Here is a 20526-nt window from a genome sequence, read left to right on the forward strand (position 1 = left end):
CCATACTCTCAAAATTTCACTCTTAAATGACCTCCATTTCTCTATTACATTCTTCTCATAAAACAAATTGTCCTAATCCACTCCTTCTAAATCCTTTTGCATCTCCTCAAAGTTAGTCTTTCTCCAATCGAAAATCTCAACCCGGGGTCCAGACCTATCCTTCTCCATAATTATATTGAATCTAATGGTATTGTGATCACTGGACCCGAAGTGCTCCCCAACACAAACCTCCGTCACCTGACCTACCTCATTCCCTAACAGGAGATCCAACACTGCCCCTGCTCTAGTTGGTACCTCTATGTATTGTTACAAAAAAACTATCTTACACACATTTTACAAACTCCAAACCATCCAGCCCTTATACAGCATGGGCTTCTCAGTCTATGTGTGAAAAATTAAAATCTCCCACAATCACGGCCTTCTGCTTACTACAAATATCTGCTATCTTCTTAGAAATTTGCTCATCGAATTCTTGCTCCCCATTTGGTGGTCTATAATACACCCCCATAAGAGTTACTACACCTTTCCCATTCCTCAGTTCCACCCAAATAGCCTCCCTAGACGAACCCTCTAATCCATTCTGCCAGAGCACCGCTGTAATATTTTTTCTGACAAGCAATACAACACCTTCCCCTCTTGTCCCTCCGATTCTATCACACCTGAAGCAATTAAATTCAGGAATATTTAGTTGCCAATCACACCCCTCCTGTAACCATGTTTCACTAATAGCTACCACATTATACTTCCAGGTATCAATCCATGCTTTAAGCTACTCCACCTTTCTTATAATGCTCCTAGCATTAAAATAAATGCATTTAAGAAATTTTCCACCTCACTCTCTGTTTATCACTAACAGTGCAAACAACTTTACTATTTTCATTTTCTTCCTTCTTCCCTATATCTGTTCCTATACTCTGGTTCCCCTCCCACACATATCTAGTTAAAATCCACTGGGGCCTCTCTAGCAAACCTACCTGCAAGAATATTTGTCCCCCTCCAGTTCAGACATAGACCGTCCTGCCGGAAAAGGTCCCACCTTCCCTGGAAAACTGCCTAATTATTTATAAATCTGAAGCCCTCCCTCCTGCTCCATGTCTTCAGCGACATGTTGATCTGCGCTATCTTACTATTTCTAAACCCGCCTGCATGTGGTACTGGTAGCAATCCTGAGATTGCCATCCTGGAAGTCCTGTCCTTTAACTTGGCGCCTAACTCCCTAAACTCTCCTTTCAGGAGCTCCACACTCTTCCTACCCACGTCATTGGTCCTTACATGGACCACGACATCCGGCTGCTCATCCTCCCTCTCGAGAATACCAAGAATTCGATCCGAGATATCGCGGACCTTGGCACCAGGGAGGCAACAGACCATCCGAGATTCTCAATCTCTTCCACAGAACCTCTTATCTGTCCCCCTAACTATCGAATCCCCTATCACTACTGCTCTCCTCTTTTCCCTCCTTCCCTCCTGAATTGAGGGTCCCGTCTCAGTGCCAGAGACGCAACCACTGCAACTTGTCCCTGGTAGGTCATCCCCATCAACAGTATCCAAAACGATGTATTTATTATTGGTGGGAACGGCCACGGGGGTGCTCTGCTCATTCTGTCTATTCCCCTTCCCTCTCCTGACAGTCACCCAGCTACCTGTCTCCTGACCCTTAGGGGTGATTATCTCCCTGTAACTCCTCTCTATTTCTGCCTCTGCCTCCCGAATGATCCAAAGTTCATCCAGCTCCAGCTCCAGTTCCCTAACTCGGTTTGTCAGGAGCTGCAGCTGGATCCCTTTAGAATACTTCCTTACCTTTGGGATGTATCTATCCTGGGCCTTCCAGATTTCTCCCAGAAACTCCAGTCTTTCTGCTGCCATCCCTGCTAGTGTTCCCTTCCAATCAACTCTGGTCAACTCTTCTCTTATGCCTCTGTAATTTCCTTTACTCCACTGTAATAATGATACATCTGCCTTTAGCTTCTCCCTCTCGGCCTGAGGTTGATCAGAGAACCACTGAAACAGAACAACTTCCTTACTCTTTCAATTATTCTAGTTTCCACTCCTGGATGTCTTTTGCATTTTCATTCTGACTGCTCCCACCCAAATCACCATTTGCTCATTTCCTTTCCCATTGCCTGTCCCCTTCTGATTGTCCTCTTTGCTCCTTTGTTTCTCTTGCTGCACCAGCTTCCACATCCCTTCTCCTTGTCCCCACCAAACTTTCTCTGCTTTACTCTCTTGACAGTCATTCCATTCAATTTATAAGCCCATATTATTTCATTTGATATCCATATGATACACATATCTATGTCATTTAATGCATGCATTCATTCCATTTAGTCAACAGAACTTCATGTTCCACTCCATAAGAGAGTTCCCCTTACAATTGGAATGTGTATGTGTTCCATTTTGTTCAGTGCTCCTGGATGTTTCTACCTCCGTTCCCCCCCGCCCCCCCCCCAGCCCTCTCACAACTTTTTCTGGAGCCCATTCCTGCTCCATTCAGTACATTTGCCTGCTTCAGGTCATGTCGCAAACAGTGAATGTGCTAGAATTTGGTTCTCCTCAAAAATGAAAACAATTTTAACAGGATTTCCTGGTGGCCAACCATTTTAATTCCAATCTCTATTCCCATGTTGGTTCATGGGTTCCTCTACTACCACGATGAGGCCACACTCAGGTTAGAAACAACGCCTCATATTCTGCCTGGGTGGCCTCTAACTTGATGGCATGAACATAATTTTTTCTAAATTCCAGTAATTTCTCCCCTCTTCCTTCCCTCTTCCTTTTGCTACTCAGGCTTTCCCCTTACCTTTTCTCTTCTCTTCACCTACCTATCACCTACACCATGTCTCTTCTCCCTGCTTTTCTTCCATGGTCCACTCTCCTCTCCTATTAGATTCCTTCTTCAGCCTTTTTCATCTGTCACCTTTCAGCTTCTCACTTCTTCCTCCCCCCACCGTCCCTACCCACCTGGCTTCATCTATCATCTTTATGCTTGTACTCCTTTCCCTCTCTCCACCTTCTTCTTCGTGCTTCTCCCCCAACCCCATGCTTTCCAGTCCTGGAGAAGGGTTTTGGCCCAAAACGTTGACTGTTTATTCATTTCCGTAGACGCTGCCTGACTTGCTGAGTTCCTCCAGCGTTTTGTGCGTGTTATGCTGGATTTCTTCTGTTTACATTTTCTGTTTTCTCTTTGAATGAAGCAACATATTTCAGTGAAAGCTGTGCCCCAGGGGGAGATCCTGAATCTAAGCTATGCTCGTTGTGTGCTGGTCGGGCCAGTTCAACTGACCCAGGAAGAGAAAAGTGTGCCTTCGGCGTTAATGAACAATACTTCGGTTACAAAGGTGCCTTCAGGTACGGGTTGCATTACATTGCAGTTTTACTCTTGTTATGTTTTATAATACGGAAACATTGGACTAGTTGAAAGGAAAAGGCAGCAGTCTGAAATGTGAGTCTCACTTCATTTTTTACTTTAAGAGAAGCACACACTCATCAACCCATCAGGTAGGAGTGTGATGATGTATACTGTTTACATAATTTTACAGATAACCCACAATGCATTATGTAAACAACAAAGAATGCTTAATCAACAGCATACTTCAATATTACTCAATTATCATCGAAATATTAAATACGCAACACTCCTCCCTGCTTTGCTACGAACTCCAATTCAATATAGCATGCATCTTAACTATATACACAGTATACTATATAATGCAACTACCATTTAGACATCCATAGTATAGTAAATTTTAAATTGTCCCTTTCAGGCCTACAGATTTAATCGCTGTGGAGGGTTTCTTACCCTTGTGTGATAACACCTTTCTTGACAAGGTGGTCAATCTGCTTGGTATCTTTAAAACGCCATTCAAACTAATTTTGTGAAATGACTGAAACAGCCGAGCCAGTACCTATTCCATTTTAGTTAATTTGCTGTTCACTTCAGGTGTGAGTCATGTTGCTTGTCTCTTGTTAGTTTTCACATTGTAAATGTCATGGCTAACGAGTCCCATGTCAACCTCATAATTATCAGATTTTTCATCAGCTGTGTGCATATTAGTGCTCTGTTTGAAACTGCAATTTGCCTTTTATAGCTTTTTCTCATCCCTGTGCATTTGATTTACTTTTGTTTGCTGGACATGCTCTTTGTCTATGCTCTACTTTGTTGCATTTTCTGCAAGTTTCACCTTTAAGTCTACTTTGGTCTGGTGTATGTGAGCCCCTGCTACAATGGTAACACTATTTATTCGGCCAGGCAGATTCCATCTAGGCCAGGGGCTCCCAACCTCGTTTCTACAGATGGCTTGCTTAATAGTGGATGCATTAGTGATAACTTTTCAAAACTCTTTAGATTCTGGACTGGTTCCTGAGGATTGGGGGGTGACTAATGTAACCCCGCTTTTTAAAAAAGGAGAGAGAGAGAAACCGGGGAATTATAGACAGGTTAACCTAACATCAGTTGTGGGGAAACTGCTAGAGTCAGTTATCAAAGATGTGATAACAGCACATTTGGAAAGCGGTGAAATCATCGGACAAAGTCAGCATGGATTTGTGAAAGGAAAATCATGTCTGACGAATCTCATAGAATTTTTTGAGGATGTAACTAGTAGAGTGGATAGGGGAGAACCAGTGGATGTGGTATATTTGGATTTTCAAAAGGCTTTTGACAGGGTTCCACACAAGAGATTAGTGTGCAAACTTAAAGCACATGGTATTGGGGGTATGGTATTGATGTGGATAGAGAATTGTTTGGCAGACAGGAAGCAAAGAGTGGGAATAAACGGGACCTTTTCAGAATGGCAGGCAGTGACTAGTGGGGTACTGCAAGGCTCAGTGCTGGGACCCCAGTTGTTTACAATATATATTAATGACTTAGACGAAGGAATCAAATGCAGCATCTCCAAGTTTGCGGATGACACGAAGCTGGGCGGCAGTGTTAGCTGTGAGGAGGATGCTAAGAGGATGCAGGGTGACTTGGATAGGTTAGGTGAGTGGGCAAATTCATGGCAGATGCAATTTAATGTGGATAAATGTGAGCTTATCCACTTTGATGGCAAAAACAGGAAAACAGATTATTATCTGAATGGTGGCCGATTAGGAAAAGGGGAGGTGCAACGAGACCTGGGTGTCATTGTACACCAGTCATTGAAAGTGGGCATGCAGGTACAGTAGGCGGTGAAAAAGGCGAATGGTATGCTGGCATTCATAGCAAGAGGATTCGAGTACAGGAGCAGGGAGGTACTACTGCAGTTGTACAAGGCTTTGGTGAGACCACACCTGGAGTATTGTGTGCAGTTTTGGTCCCCTAATCTGAGGAAAGACATTCTTGCCATAGAGGGAGTACAAAGAAGGTTCACCAGATTGACTCCTGGGATGGCAGTACTTTCATATGATGAAAGATTAGATCGGCTAGGCTTATACTCTTTGGAATTTAGAAGATTGAGGGGGGATCTTATTGAAACGTATAAAATCCTAAAGGGATTGGACAGGCTAGATGCGGGAAGATTGTTCCCGATGTTGGGGAAGCCCAGAATGAGGGGTCACAGTTTGAGGATAAAGGGGAAGCCTTTTAGGACCGAGATTAGGAAAAACTTCTTCACACAGAGAGTGATGAATCTGTGGAATTCTCTGCCACAGGAAACAGCTGAGGCCAGTTCATTGGCTATATTTAAGAGGGAGTTAGATATGGCCCTTGTGGCTAAAGGGATCAGGGGGTATGGAGGGAAGGCAGGTACAGGATTCTGAGTTGGATGATCAGCCATGATCATACTGAATGGCGGTGCAGGCTCGAAGGGCCGAATGGCCTACTCCTGCACCTATTTTCTATGTTTCTATGTTTCTATGTTTCTAGAATACAGTCTCAGGGATGGGTTTTCCAGTTTGACAAAGATGGCTTCTTTAACCCTTCTTTTGGGCAGGGAGAACAGTTGGTTTGAAAAAGGGGTTAAAGAGGCCATCTTTGTCAAACTGGAAAACCCATCCCTGAACAGAGGGGGTGAAGTATGACATCAACTATTAGATACTTACAATGCATTCCTAATATCTCTACCTCGGCATCTCCACAACAGTTCACACCTACATTCATGCAAAGATAGTACTAATGACCCTTTCATTATCTCTACGATTCTTAACGACCCCCAGGTGATTGCCAAACCTTTAAATAAATCACAGAGTTTATAAGCTGGAAAACTGTCCACCATGGATCAGAACCAAAGACCCTTCTTGGCTGAGTGGTGAAATGTCTTCTGGACAACACAGAAAGTCCAGTTGCCTTGATTCACTACTGCTTGAAATACCTTCCAATAATTTTCAAATGTTTCAAACGTACATTTAATGTCAGAGAAATGAATACAATATACATCCTGAAATGCTTTTTCTTTGCAACCATCGATAAAAAAACAGAGGAGTGTCCCAAGGAATGAACAACAGTCAAATGTAGGAACCCTAAAGCTCGCCCCCACCCAGCTCCCCCTCTCCTGCGCGTAAGCGGCAACAAGCAACAATCCCCCCTCCCCCACTGGCAAAAAAATGCATTGACACCCACCACTGAGTACTCAAGTGTGAGCAAAGCAACAGCAAAGACACAGACTTGCAGTTACCCCAAAGACTTTGTGTTACACCCGGTATTCAACATACCACAGGCTCTCTCGCTCTCCCTAATAAAGAGGCATGTTGCACAGCGAGTGGGGAGACATAACAAACAACTCGCTGGTTTATGCTGTTAAAAGTCCACAACCTCGCTTTTTTTTTTTAGCTCTATGCCCAAAGATCACGAGTCTCTGGGCACACAGCCACAGATATTCTGACTCCCCCGATGACATATGGGTCTCCTCTTGCGACACTGACACTCGATCCGCCTGTTCTCAGAGCCCCGAGATCCTAGGCTTCTGAGGTCAAGCCGAATACTTAGGCCGAGTCCTTGGCATGCCAAACAACAATGGCCAGTTATGAAACCCCGAGAGCAGGCCCCATTCCCGCAACGAACTGTAGTCAGCGTGTAACTCCGGGTCAGGGTTTTCAAACGAACCCTGAAAGGGAAAAATAAAGATATTAAAAATAGAAATAGAGCTGTTTCTGAAGATGCAAGCAAAGGAGTTGCAGTTTAGTGCCAACATCACTCCACTTCGCCTTCTTTAATGTCACATTGATGTCAGATTCACTGGCCTATAATTTCCTGGTTTCTTTTTAAAGCCTTTTTTAAACAACAGAACAACATTGGTTATCCTCCAATCCTCTGGTACGTCTACTAGGGCCACGGCAGTTTCTGCGTTTGCCTCCCACAGGGTCCATGGGATACCTTGTCAGTCCCTGGGGATTTATCCACTCTGATTTGCCTCAGGGTAGCAAACACCTCCTCCTCTGTAATCTGTACAGGGTCCATGATGTTGATGCCACTTTCAGTACTGTGGTAAAGTCTTAGGCACCCTAGCTCTCTACATATGTGCCCAAGACTTTTGCACAATACTGTAGGATGCTGCGGGGTGACCTTCAAGAAGTTTCTGAACTTATGAAGAGCATAGATAGACCAATATCTTTTCCCCAAGAGAGACAGATTGACTTGGTGCACATTTTAAGAGGAGAGATATTTGAAGGAGAAGCAATTGGTATAGTTTTGCCACACAAAGGATAGTAAATATCTGGAATGTGCTGTGCCAGGGGAGGAGGTGAGGCTGACACAACTACAGCATTTCAGAGCCATTTGGGTAGGCACTTGGACAGTAAAGATATCGAGGGATATTAGCAAAATGCGGGAAAATGGGACTAGTAGTGATTGTCTTCATGGTTGGCATCAGCTGAAAGGGTTTGTTTCTATGCTGTAAAATTCTTGACCCTGGACCTATATTCAGCATCTCTATTCCTGCAAAATTAGGATTAGCACCTTGCTAATTCACTGCGTTGTATCTACAGTCTTATTGAAAGAGTCAATGAGCAATCTGAAAAAACTATCACTATCACTATCACCTGATTTGCTTCAGGAAAAGTTCTTCTCCCCCGTTCCTTTGGATTCACTGTCTCTGCTGGCAATGACCAGGGTTTTTGGAAGAAGAAAGAATGGGTCAGAAGCAGTTATTCCCAAGGTCAGGAGAGTTGGAATGTTGCTGATGTCCACAAATTTTCCATGCCTATTCACCTGCATATGAATCAAATTTCAAATAGTCAAAACTCAGCTGTGATGGAATGGCAGAGCAGACTTGATGGGATGAATGGCCTAATTCTGCTCCTATGTCTTGTGGTCTTTACCTCACTTCTATCGACTCTGTATCCTTCTCATGAGTAAATACAGATGCAAAGAATGCATTTAAATCTCCCTCATCTCTTTTGGCTCCACACATAGATTACCATTCTGATCCTCCACGGGACCAATTTTGTCCCTTACATTCTGTTTGCTCTTAACATATCTGTAGAATCTCTTGGGACTCTCCTTCACCTTGTTTGCTAGGGCAACCTCATGCCTCCTTTTAGCCCTCCTGGTTTCTTAAGAGTTCTCTTGTGTTTCTTGTACCTTATAAGCATCTCATTTGTTCCTACCTGTCTATACCTGCTATCCACCTCCTTTATGTTTCTTAACCAGGGCTTCAACATCTCCTGAACCAAGGTTCCCTACACATGTTATCTTCATCTTTTTATTCTGTCAGGCACATAAAAGCTTTGTACTTTCAAAATTATGCATCTGAAGGCCTCCCACTTTCCAAGTTCACTTTTGGCAGAAAAGACCTGTTCCAATCCACACTTGCCACATAATTGCTGAAACCATCAAAATTGGCCTTTCTCCAATTTAGAGTCTCAACCCACAGGCCGGACCTATCTTTTTGTATATTTACTTTGAAACTAATGAAATTGTGGTCACTGGATCCAAACTTTTCCCCTACCCAGACTTCTGTCACGTGCCTTGACTCATGTCCTAATGGCAGATCCAGTAGCGCATGCTCTCTCATTGGAACTTCTACGTACTGATCAAGGAAACTTTTCTGAAAACATCTGGCAAACTCTATCCCATCTAGTCCTTTTACAGCTATGGGATTCCCAGCTGATGTGTAGAAAGTTAAAATCACCTACTATAATAACTTTGCAACAGTTTGTAATCTCTGGCTTCCCTGTGTTTCTTTCATGACCAAAAACAATCCCTTGGGTGCCTTTATTGACTCTGATGCAGAAGGGTACTTTTTGGACTTCGGACTGGCCAGAAGATTAAAAATCTCCTTTTAGTGTTTCAACTAGCGGCTTGTTGCCATAGCCCTGGATGGGAGTTTTTGATTCTAAGTTCAAGATTGGCCAGCATGTGAAATCATCCAGCTCCATCTCATTTACTCCCCAGAAATACCACTCGTTCTAGGTCATCCTTGACTGTCATCCCAAAACCTGGGAGTCACTTGGACTACTGGTGTTGTTCTGTGCTGGTCAAACCAGTACAAAAAGAAATACCTCCAAAAGGGGCCTAAGACACCTTCTGAGTTACCTCCGGAAATACCTCCTGAGTTTACTTCTGAGGCAAACTCTGAGGCTACTTCTGACATAACTCCCAAATTATCTGTTGAATCTTCCACATCTAACCCCCATGCACCTGATTTATTTAGAGTACCTCCAGAACCTTCAGACCTGATGGAAGTCTTCAGCAAGAAAAAGGGCACAACCCTACACCAATGATCTGCTACTGGGTTCTTGTCCTCCTCCTGGGTTCTCTCTGTCAGCCCCAGAGAGAAAAACCATGGAGGACTACATCCAAGAAGCTCTGGTGTCTGGGTTTATACAACTGTCCACAGGTTTTTCTTCATCACCAAGAAGAATGGTGGAATAAGGGCCTGCATAGACTATAGGAGAGTAAATACGATCACTGTTAAAAACCGGTTCTCTTGAACATGGCATTTGAGATTCTCCGGGGAGCTACAATATTTACCAAATTGGACCTTTGATGCACCTGCAACCTAATCAACGTTTGTGAGGGAGATGAATGGAAAATGGGCCACTACGAATATAGGGTTTTGCCTTTCATGTTCCAGCAGTATTTCAGGCCTTCACCGATGACGTGCTCCAGGAGATGCTACACCACTTTGTCTTGTCTATCTAGACGATATAGTCATTTTCTCCTGATCCACTCAAGGACATGTCCAGCACATCCAATGGGTTCTACAACAGCTTCTCTAGAATCAGTTATTCGTCAAGTTTCAGAAGAGCAAAATCCATGTATTCACAGTCTCCTTCCTTGGATTTGTTTTATCTAATTGCTCTCTCTCTCTCTCTGGATATCCATCCCATAGGAAGATGATGGTTTCTTTCAGTCAGTTAGTGGGGTTTGTTGAGGATACACCGCTCCTCAGAAAGGAACAACGTGTGCGTGAGTGGATTTTAGGTGAATAGGGGGTTGCACAGGTCCAGACCCACCCTCTTGACATCCCCTCCTGGATCCAGTGGCATGGTGGGGTCCAAGACAGCTGGGGGATGTTCTGTTGCAGTGAATGGCCAGACCAAGTTTCGATGCAAGGGATGCCCTTTCCACGCTTCACGGCACGTGTTTGCTAGATGACTGTTAACCCTACAAGAGGGTTCATCCGCCCTTTGACAGGTCTTGTTTTTCGTCCAGCAGGGTGTATAGCCACCCTCCTCACCAGGCAAGCCTGGTGGGGGAGCCAGTTTAGTCGCCAACCACCTGACCATGCGACAGGTAGGGCTGGGTTACATGGTACCAGTAGCACTCAGATGAGTGGCCTGACCTGTGGCAACCTACAAATGGATCTCAATAAGCTCCAGACCATGCACAATTGGCCACAACCCAACTCTGCGAAACAATTTGCCCACTTTTACAGGCAGATCATCCTCAATTTCAGTGCAGTGGTAGCACCGTTCACCAACCTTACCAAGAAATCTACTGGACCCTTCCGCTGAACTCCAGAAGTCGAGGCGACTTTTGTGGAGTAAAACAAAGGTTCACATCTGCACCTATCCTAGTTCCTCCAGACCTGGACTTGGCTTTCATGGTGAAGATTGATGCATTGGACATGGGAGTAGGGGCCACCTGGTCCCAACAACCTGCCTCGGTCCACAAACCACATTGCTGCACCTTCTACTCATTCTGTCTTTCTTCCACAGAGGCAAAATATGACAATGAGAACTGGTAAATATTTAGCCATTAAAATGGTCGTCAATGAATGACGGCACAGGTTGGAGGGGTCCAAACATCTGTTTGGTGACCACAAAAGCCCAGCCTATGTCCAGGATGTAAAGAGGCTGAATTCCAGGCAGGCGTGTTTGTCTCTATTTTTTAGTAGGCTCAACTTCCTTATTACTTAATGTCCAGGATCACAAAATCATAAACCAGGTACCCTGTCTTGACAGTCTGAAGCATCTTACAGGGAGGAGAACTCTTCAACTATAGTTCCAGCTCCAGAGTGGTGGGACCCATTCGCTGGAACGTAGACTCGATAGTGCTCTGACCCCAAGAGCAGCATGGAACAGACCTGAGTACAGGTCCTCCCAGACGTATCTGTGTTCCCCAGCCTGTTCGTTCTGAGGTGCTCAACTGGGACACTTCAGAGGTGCTTCAAAACTGGCTGGGCACCAAAGAGTGACTCGTACCCTGGAGTACAAGTGAAGTTTGGATGGCCAGGTGTGACTAAGACATCCAGGAACATCTCTTAGCATCTGCATCAAGGTCTGCTACAGCTTCTCACCATTCCGTTTCACCCTTGGCCCCATATTTCTAAGAACTTTGTCACTCATCTTCCAGCATCTCAGGGTAATACAGTAATCATGGTGGTCATAAACCAATTCTCCAAGGCCTGCTGCTTCATACCTCTTCCCAAACTATCATCGGTTCAGGGACAACAAAACTGATATAAGATTATAAGACACAGAAGCAGAATTAGGCCATTTGGCACATCAGGTCTGCTCTATCATTCAATCATGGCTGATCCTTTTTCCCTCTCCTCAGCCCCACTCCCCAACCTTCTCCCTGTAACCTTTGATGCTGTGTCCAGTCAAGAACCTATCAATCTCTGCCTTAAATACACCCAACGACCTGACCTCCACAGCTGCCTGTGGTAATGAATTATACAAATTCACCACCCTCTGGCTAAAGAAATTTCTTTGCATCATTACTTTAAATGGACACTCCTCCATCCTGAGGATGCGCCCTCTTGTCCTAAGCTCCCCCACCATGGGAAACATCCTTTTCACATCTACTCTGTCTAGCCCTTTCAACATTTGAAAGGTTTCAATGAGAACCCCCTCATTCCTCTAAATTCCAGCGAGTACAGACCCAGAGCTATCAAATGTTCCTCGTATGATAACCCTTTTGTTCCTCGAATCATCCTCTGAACCCTCTCCAATGTCAGTTCACCTTTTCTTAGATGAGGAGCCCAAACTGTTCCCAATACTCAAGGTGAGGCCTCACCAGTGCCTCATAGAGCCTCAGCATCACATCCCTACTCTTGTATTCTAGACCTCTTAAAATGAATGCTAACATTGCATTTGCCTTCCTCTCTACCAACTCATCCTAGGTGTTAACCTTTAGGGTGTTCAGCACAAGGACTTCCAAGTCCCTTTGCACTTCAGATTTTTGGATTTTCTCTCCATTAACAAAATAGTTTGCACATTTATTTCTCCTACCAAAGTACATGACAATGAATTTTCCAACATCGTATTTTATTTGCCACTTTCTTGCCCATTCTCCTAATCTGTGTAAGTCCTTCCGCAGCCTACCTGTTTCCTCAACACTATCTGCCCCTCCACTAATCTTCATATCATCTGCAAACTTGGCAACAAAAACCATCAATTCCATCATCTAAATCATTGATATACAGTATAAAAAGAAGCAGTCCCAACACTGACTCCTACGGAACACCTCTAGTCACTGGCAGCCAACCAGAAAAGGATTCTTTTAATCCCACTCGCTGCCTTCTACCAATCAGCCAATGCTCTAACCATGTTAGTAACTATCCTGTAATACCACAGGCTCTTAACTTGGTAAGCAGCCTCATGTATGGCACCTTGCCAAAGGCATTCTGAAAGTCCAAATATACAATATCCACTACATCCCTGTTATCTAACCTACTTGTAATCTCTTCAAAGGATTCCAGCAGGTTTGTCAGACAAGATTTTCCCTTAAGGAAACCATGTCCTGTCTTGTCCTATGTCACCAAGTACTCCATAAACTCATCTTTAACAATTGATTCCAACATTTTCCCAACCACTGAGGTCAGGCTAACAGGTCTATAGTTTCCTTTCTGCTGCCTTCCTCCTTTCTTAAAGAGTGGAGTGACAATTGCAATTTTCCAGTCCTCTAGCACCTTTAGGTCTTTCAGCATTTTGAGCACTTTCTCCCTTGTGATAGTAAAAGAACTTGCTTCTCTTCCCTCACACCCTTCAACATCTGGCACACTGCTAGTGCCTTCCACAGTGAAGTCAGAAGCAAAATACTCATTTAGTTCATCTGCCATCTCCTTGTCTCCCATTACAATTTCTCCGGGCTCACTTTCAAACAGTCTTATATCCACGCTCATCTCTTTTATTCTTTACATACTTTTACTAAAAGCTTTTACTACCCACTTTGATGTTGTTTGCTAGCTTGCTTTCATACTTCATCTTTTCCCTCCTAATGATTCTTATAGTTCTCTGTGAATTTTTAAAAGCTTCCCAATCCTCTATCTTCCACCTATTTTTTTCTTTGTTGGATGCCCTCTCTTTTGCTTTTACATTAGCTTTGACTTCCCTTGTCGGCCACAGTTGTACTATTTTGCCATTTGAGTACTTCTTCATTTTTGGAGTATATTTATCCTGCACCTTCCTCATTTTTCCTAGAAGCTCACATCATTTGCTGCTTTGCTGTCATTCGTGCCACCATCTCCTTCCAATTTACTTCGGCCAACTCCTCTCTCATACCACTGTAATTTCCTTTACTCCACTGAAATACTGCTGCATCAGACTTTACTTTCTGCCTATCAGATTTCGAGTTGAACTCAGTCAGATTGTGATCACTGGCTCCTAAGAGTTCTGTTACCTTAAGCTCACTATTCAGCTCCGGGTCATTACATAGCACCCAATCCAATAGGCTCAACAACAAATTGCTCTAAGAAGCCATCTCATAGGCATTCAACAAACTCTCTCTCTTGAGATCCATTACGAGCCTGATTTTCCCAATCGACTTGCATGTTGGAATCTCCCATGACTATCATAACATTGCCCTTTTGACACGCCTTTTCTGTTTCCGTTGTAACCTGCAGTCCACATCCCAGCTACTACTGGGAGGCCTGTATATAACTGCCATCAGGTCCTTTTACCCTTGCAGCTTCTTGACTCAACCCACAAGATTTCAACATCTTTTGATCCTATGTCACATCTTTCTAATGATTTGACGCCATTCTTTACCAGCAGAGCCATGCCACCCCCTCTGCTTACCTTCCTATCTTTCCAATATAATGTGTAATCTTGGACATTTAGCTCCCAACTACAACCAACCTTCAGCTACTACTCAGTAATGGCCACAACATCATACCCAACCATCTGTAATAGTGCCACAGGATCTTATTTCTTATACTCCGTGCAATGAGATATAACAGTTGTATTTGCTACCCTCTTTGATTCTGTATCCCCAATGCACTGATACTTACCCTGCTGGCTGCAATTTTGTCCTGTCATCTGCCTGCCCTTCCTGACAACCCAAATGCATGCTGGTCTTTGCTTTTTTACAATCTATCCTATCCTGAGTCCCTTCATTCCAGTTCCCACCCCGCTGCCAAATTAGTTGAAACCTTCCCCAACAGCTCCACCAAACCTACCCGTGAGAATATTGGTTCCCCTCAGGTTCAGGTGCAACCGGTCACTTTTGTACAGGTCATACCTCCACCAGAAGAGATCCTAGTGATCCAAGAACCTGAAGCCCTGCCCCTGCACCAGTTTCTCAGCACAGGTCATCCTGTTTCTACCCTCACTGGTGCATGGCATAGGTAGCAATCCATAAATTACTACCCTGGAGGTCCTGTTTCTCAGTTTTCTACCTAACTCTCTAAATACTCTTTTCAGGACCTCTTTGCTTCTCGTTCCTATGTCATTCATGCCAATATGTACCAAGACATTGGGCTGCATTCCCCCGCCCCTCAAAAATGCTGTGACCCGTGACCTTGGTACCTGGGAGGAAACGTGCCATCCGGGTGTCCCATTCACATCCACAGAATCTCTTGTCTGTTTCCCCGACTGAGTCCCCTATCACTACCATTCCCCTCTTCTCCCTCTTTCCCTTCTGCACCACGGACCCATGCTGAGTTCCAGTAACCCTGTCTCCGTGGCATTCCCCTGGGTGGCGATCCCCCTCAACAGTATCCAAAATGGTATACTTATTATTGAGGAGAATGCTCTGTGCTGACTGCCTACTCACATTTCCATTTCTCCTGGCAGTCACTCAGCTGCCCACCGCTTGCAACTTTGGGGTGACAACTTCCCTGTAACTCTGATTATCTCCTCACTCTCCTGTGCAAACCAAAAGTCATCCAATTGCTGCTCCAGATCCCTAACACGGTCTTCAAGGAGCTGCAGCCGATGCACTTCACGCAGATGTAGTTCCCCCGGAGACTCTGTGTCTCTCAGGACTCCAACATTCAGCATGAAGAACACACAACTGCTATTTACTGCACTAGGTACCAGTAAGAGAAAAAAAGGGAAACTTAACAGAAACTTACCCGGAGACACTGTCTCTTTCGAGCTGAAGCCTCCTTATCTTAGAGTACTTCTTCAGGATTCACAGTTTCCTCCAGGACCTTATCTCCAATGCAGTCCCCAGGTTGCCTCTAGGCTTTGGAAGGCCTTTTGAGGGCTCACTGGGACCTTTGCCAGTCTGTTATCTGTGTTCCATCCACAGAGCAATGGGCAAATAGAGAGGGTGAACCAGGACCTTGAGAGACGTCTGACCTCAGGGAACTCTACCGCCTGGAGTGACAGCCTGATCTGAATGGAACTTGTGCACAACACACTTCAGCATTCGTCTATCAGGATGCGTCCTTTCAAATGCCAATTTGGGTACCATCCTCCACTGTTCCCAGAACAAAAAGCAGAGGTTGGGTTTTATCAGCAGACCCACTGGTCCAGAGATGTCACCAAAAATGAGTAGAAGATGAGAGTGGCATTATTGGTTAATTCTCAGCAACAATAAGACCAGGCCAACCACCAGGGAAGACAGGGACCAGCACTTCTTTCCAGTTAGTGGGTCTGGCGCTCAGCTAGAGATCACTTCATGTAAGTTGAGTCCAGAAAATTGGCCTCTTGATACATCAGTCCATTCAAAATCCTGTGACACTTCAACACAGTTACCTATCATCTACAAGTCATGGGCACCACGAGGATTCACCATGTATTCACGTATTCTGCCTCAAACCCTCACATGCCAGTCCTTTGGCTCCTGTTCCCAAAAACTCCTCCACCTCCCCAAATTGCTGAGGAACAACCCACCTACACAGTCCGGTGTCTTTTGGACATGCATTGTTTGAAGCAAAAGACAATTACCTCATGGATTAGGAGGGATATGACCCAGAGGAAAGATGTTGGATTCCTTCGTTGGACATCACGGTCCCTACCTTGATATAAGACTTTCACCAGCACCAGCCTGATCATCTTGGACCAAAAGGAGCTGGCTGTGGTTGGGTGGGAGTCTGTCATGGTCCTGACTGAACAGTGGCAGGCATCCAAGTTTTGGTGCTCCAATTCCCTAGAATATAGTTAGCTGCTGCTCTCCCTTTAAGACTCAGACTGCCAGTTATTGCCAGCCACACTTCTTCATGGAAAGTCTGTACTTAAAGGCCTTGTGCTGAGCACTCTGTGCTCTATTGTAAGAGTTCAATTTCTGGTATGACTGTTTGAGATTTCACCTTTGAATTTCATTTGTGTCGTCTTGTTTATTTTGAGTCTGAGTAAATGCTAGACTTTACTCTGCACTTGGGTTCACGACCATTACACAGTAGAAGATCTTCTACATCAATTCCAGCTTCCTGGAGTTTCCATTAATTCCAAGGTCGCCCAAAAAACTCTCATAATCCCAATCCTGATTAGTGAGCACTACTAATCATCTAGGATGGAGAACTCCAGATTCTCGACTCTCTGGGCGAAGGTCTTTCTCCTGCACAGCTGATCCCCTCATTCTGAGGCAACAGCACTTAGGTTAAGTATTCATTTCATGAAACACCTGCAAACTACCATTGAAAGTGAAAGGGCAATGGTATGTGGCTTTTGATCTGTCATGGCAAAAGGGAGTTCCTTAACGTAGCGTTGGAACAAATAGGAGTCAACCATCTGGGGGAGGCTGCAATTGAAGATGAAATGAGATAAATGTCCTAGCGGAAAGAGTAAAGAGATGGGACAGGTTTTAAACTAATAAGATTGTTGGTAGGAATAGAAACAGTGGGTAAGTGGGAAATCATCATTTACAACCATAAATGTGAAAGAAACAGGGGAGAGCTTGAGCAGATTATACAAGGAAAAATATAAATGACCAGAGAGCGTTAGAGCAGGCATGTAAAAAGATTACCAAAAGGAAATGGAGGGAACGGCTCCCAAAACTGAGTAAAACTGTGTCTGCAATAAAAAAAAATGAGCTGAAAGCCATAATCATTGTAGATATGTCAATATAAGGCAGCAGAAAATATACAGTCATATAGTTATAGAGAAATACAGCAAGGAAACAGGCCCTTCAGCCCAACTGGTCCATGCCAGCCATGCTATCTTCCCTGATAGTTCCATGTGTCTGTGTTTGGCCCAGAACCCTCCAAGCACTTCTCTTCCATGCCTCCTATCCAAATGTGTCTTAAATGGTGAAATAGTACCCATCACGACCACTTCCTCTGGCAGCTCATTCCAGGTAACCACTACCCTTTACATAAAGAAGTTCTTTCTCAGGTCCCTTTCAAATGCCTCTCCTCTTATGCCTGTGCCCTCTAGTTTTGGACTCCGCAATTCTGGGGAAAAGACTATGACTGTCGAATTTATGATTTTATAAACTTCTATGATGTCAACTCTCATTCTCGTACACTTCAAGGAAAGCCAGAAATTGAAGATTGCAGGGTACAAAATGTAAGCGATGCAAAAGAAAAACAAGAGTTGGGTTAGCAGGAAAGTTATTTTGCAAACCAGTAAGGCAATAGACTCTGTGTGAAAGAAATAAAAGATCATTGGTGGAGGGAAAATACTGACAGAAAAATGCAGACTGGGAAAAATATCATTTAATAATAACAATGGATAATTTTAAGTGCTGCAAAATTAATTGAACAGATAAGTGAGGTCTAAGGGGAAAAGAGTTTCCACTATCTGGACAGGACTCTTTCCTAATCCAATGTGTAGGAATCCCGATGAAGGAATATTGACTATTTGACACAATAATATAAAGTGTACCAGAGCTGATAAGAGCAGGGAAATTTCTCGACAAAATTGATCAAAAAATATGCACTTTGAAATAATGACTGAATGTTCCTGAATTTCACAATGATTGGATACTAAGCTGGAGAAAAGTCCACTCTGAGCCAATGCTGAGGGATTGATATCGGACAGTAATCATTTTTTGACACATTGAGTAAAGACATGGATTTCCTTCCTCATTGGACATTGGTGAATTAAACCATCCATTAGGCTCATATCAGGTGACACAAGTTTACATCTTAAAAATCCACTGTGTGATTTTAAACTTCTTCCTCTTACAAATCCGGTAAGATAAACATGTCAACAAGCAGAGGTTTAATTATTTAATTTAATTACTTGCTTGAATTTCTTTCAGATGCCTGACTGAGAAGGGTGATGTCACTTTCATCAAAGATACAACTGTCTTTGAGAACACTGATGGTATGTGTGAGTTTCTGCCTGAATTGTTAGTGTTCTCAGTGATGGTCTAACTCGTGATGGAAGGGCTGAGAAATTGATTAAATACGGATATGCCGCCTGGTGGTGTAGTGGCATCCGCACGAGACTTTGAGGCAAATGGCCCCAGGTTCAAATTCAGATGGCTCTTTGTACGCTTTCAACCTGTGCTGGGTTCAGTGTCCAGCTAGCAATTTGGCCTCATTATAATTCAGACAAATGCTAAAAAAAATGGCAAGGTTGCTGCCTGATGTGCCACAAGGCGTAGAGAGGAACATCCACATGGTGATATAATGCTCTAATCTTCTACTGGATTTGCTTGCTTTTTTGTTGTAGATGATTGGAGCATGAAGTAGGCCTTCAACCCCTCAAACTGGCTCAACCATCCACTATGCCTTTATTCCATGTCCCTTAAAACTCTGTTACTTAACAACTCTATCATATATGTAGTATTTCAGTTGGTCTATGAAAGGATATTTTGTGAGTTGCAACTAGTTCCATTGTGGATACATGGTATGTTTTTGTAGGCCTTAGTTAGGTTTCTGATGGCCTTGTCATGAACAGCACAGAGTGAATGGCCTTCCACATTGCAATATAACTCAGGTCACTTGTCACAATGAGTATATATAGCTTATAGATGATTCTTTGCCTATACACACAAGTGTTAACCAGAGGGTTAAAGTATGTTAATATTAATTAAAAGCCCATCCATACCTGAATCAAAGAACTTACCAAGACCTATGATTCTTCTTTATGCTAAGCTCCTGTATCCTTATCAGATCCTTGGTAGTTTCAGCTGCCTCAAACCTAAAGCCCTCAGACCCTTCTCCATTAATCCTCCTTTTGCACCCAGCTGAACAACTCTCTACCTGTTCGTCACTAACTCCCCATCTTTCTTCTTGCCCTTCTGATCTCTCCCACCCCAATCATCTCTCAGCCGCCAACACCTTCCATGATAATTGGCTCCTTTTCTGAGATTTACTCCTCCCCGCCCCCACCCTCACCATTCTCCTGTCCCAAGCCCATGCTCTGACATAAAGAAACAAGCACTGTGGGCTGCCACCATAACTTAATGGACTGTCAGTGAAGGGACAGAAGCAGTAAGACAGACAGACTCAAGCAGAGCAAATAGAAATGTGAATAAGTGGTGCTCCAGTGAGCACCCACTAAGTAAAGGTACAAGTCACTGTAACAGTTTGACATCTCTAGTCAGAAATTTGCTTCTTGAACCCTTTTACTGACTGTGACTTTATCTTCAAAAGTTTTAATCTGTTTGTTTTGAGATTCCAATGGTTGTTTAAAATAATCAGCACCTTTAAGTATCTTTTTCAATTTTGCTGGAGCCATTGCTATATTTGTAAGTATTTTCCCACTGGAGTCTTCGAATCGCGAAGGGCGAACACAGAGTCATTGGTGTGTGTGCGCACCCAGCTGGCGGCTCTTTGCCTCAGGACCCTGCAGAGATACCTGTATACTGACCACCCTCTGAGATTGCATGCATTGGCAACACACTTACTCTGCCGGGGACACCGCCTGCAGGAGGGCACACGGCTTCCAGCAGGCAGCATCAGTCGCACCACTTTGCGGGAACTGCCTCGCTTTTACCGAGAGCTGTTGAGGGTATGGAGTCTAGTCTCATCCAGACAGGGTATGCGTGCTCTGGTGGGGGATGGTCCTCTAGCTGTGAGGGGGACTGGACCCCGTCCT

The 20526-nt window shown here is 44.0% G+C and overlaps 1 protein-coding gene across 1 annotated transcript in view; it reads left to right on the plus strand.

The window, feature by feature from the left end:
• Positions 1 to 20526, plus strand: part of LOC134345437 (serotransferrin-B-like) — a 46624-nt gene that overhangs the window by 19814 nt on the left and 6284 nt on the right. Inside the window, exons 6-7 of the mRNA XM_063046081.1 lie at positions 3195 to 3348; positions 18740 to 18804. Coding sequence (XP_062902151.1) covers positions 3195 to 3348; positions 18740 to 18804 — 219 coding nt within the window. The remainder of the gene's footprint in view (positions 1 to 3194; positions 3349 to 18739; positions 18805 to 20526) is intronic.

The sequence above is a fragment of the Mobula hypostoma genome, chromosome 4, assembly GCF_963921235.1.
Source record: "Mobula hypostoma chromosome 4, sMobHyp1.1, whole genome shotgun sequence".
In the NCBI taxonomy this organism is placed as follows: domain Eukaryota; kingdom Metazoa; phylum Chordata; class Chondrichthyes; order Myliobatiformes; family Myliobatidae; genus Mobula; species Mobula hypostoma.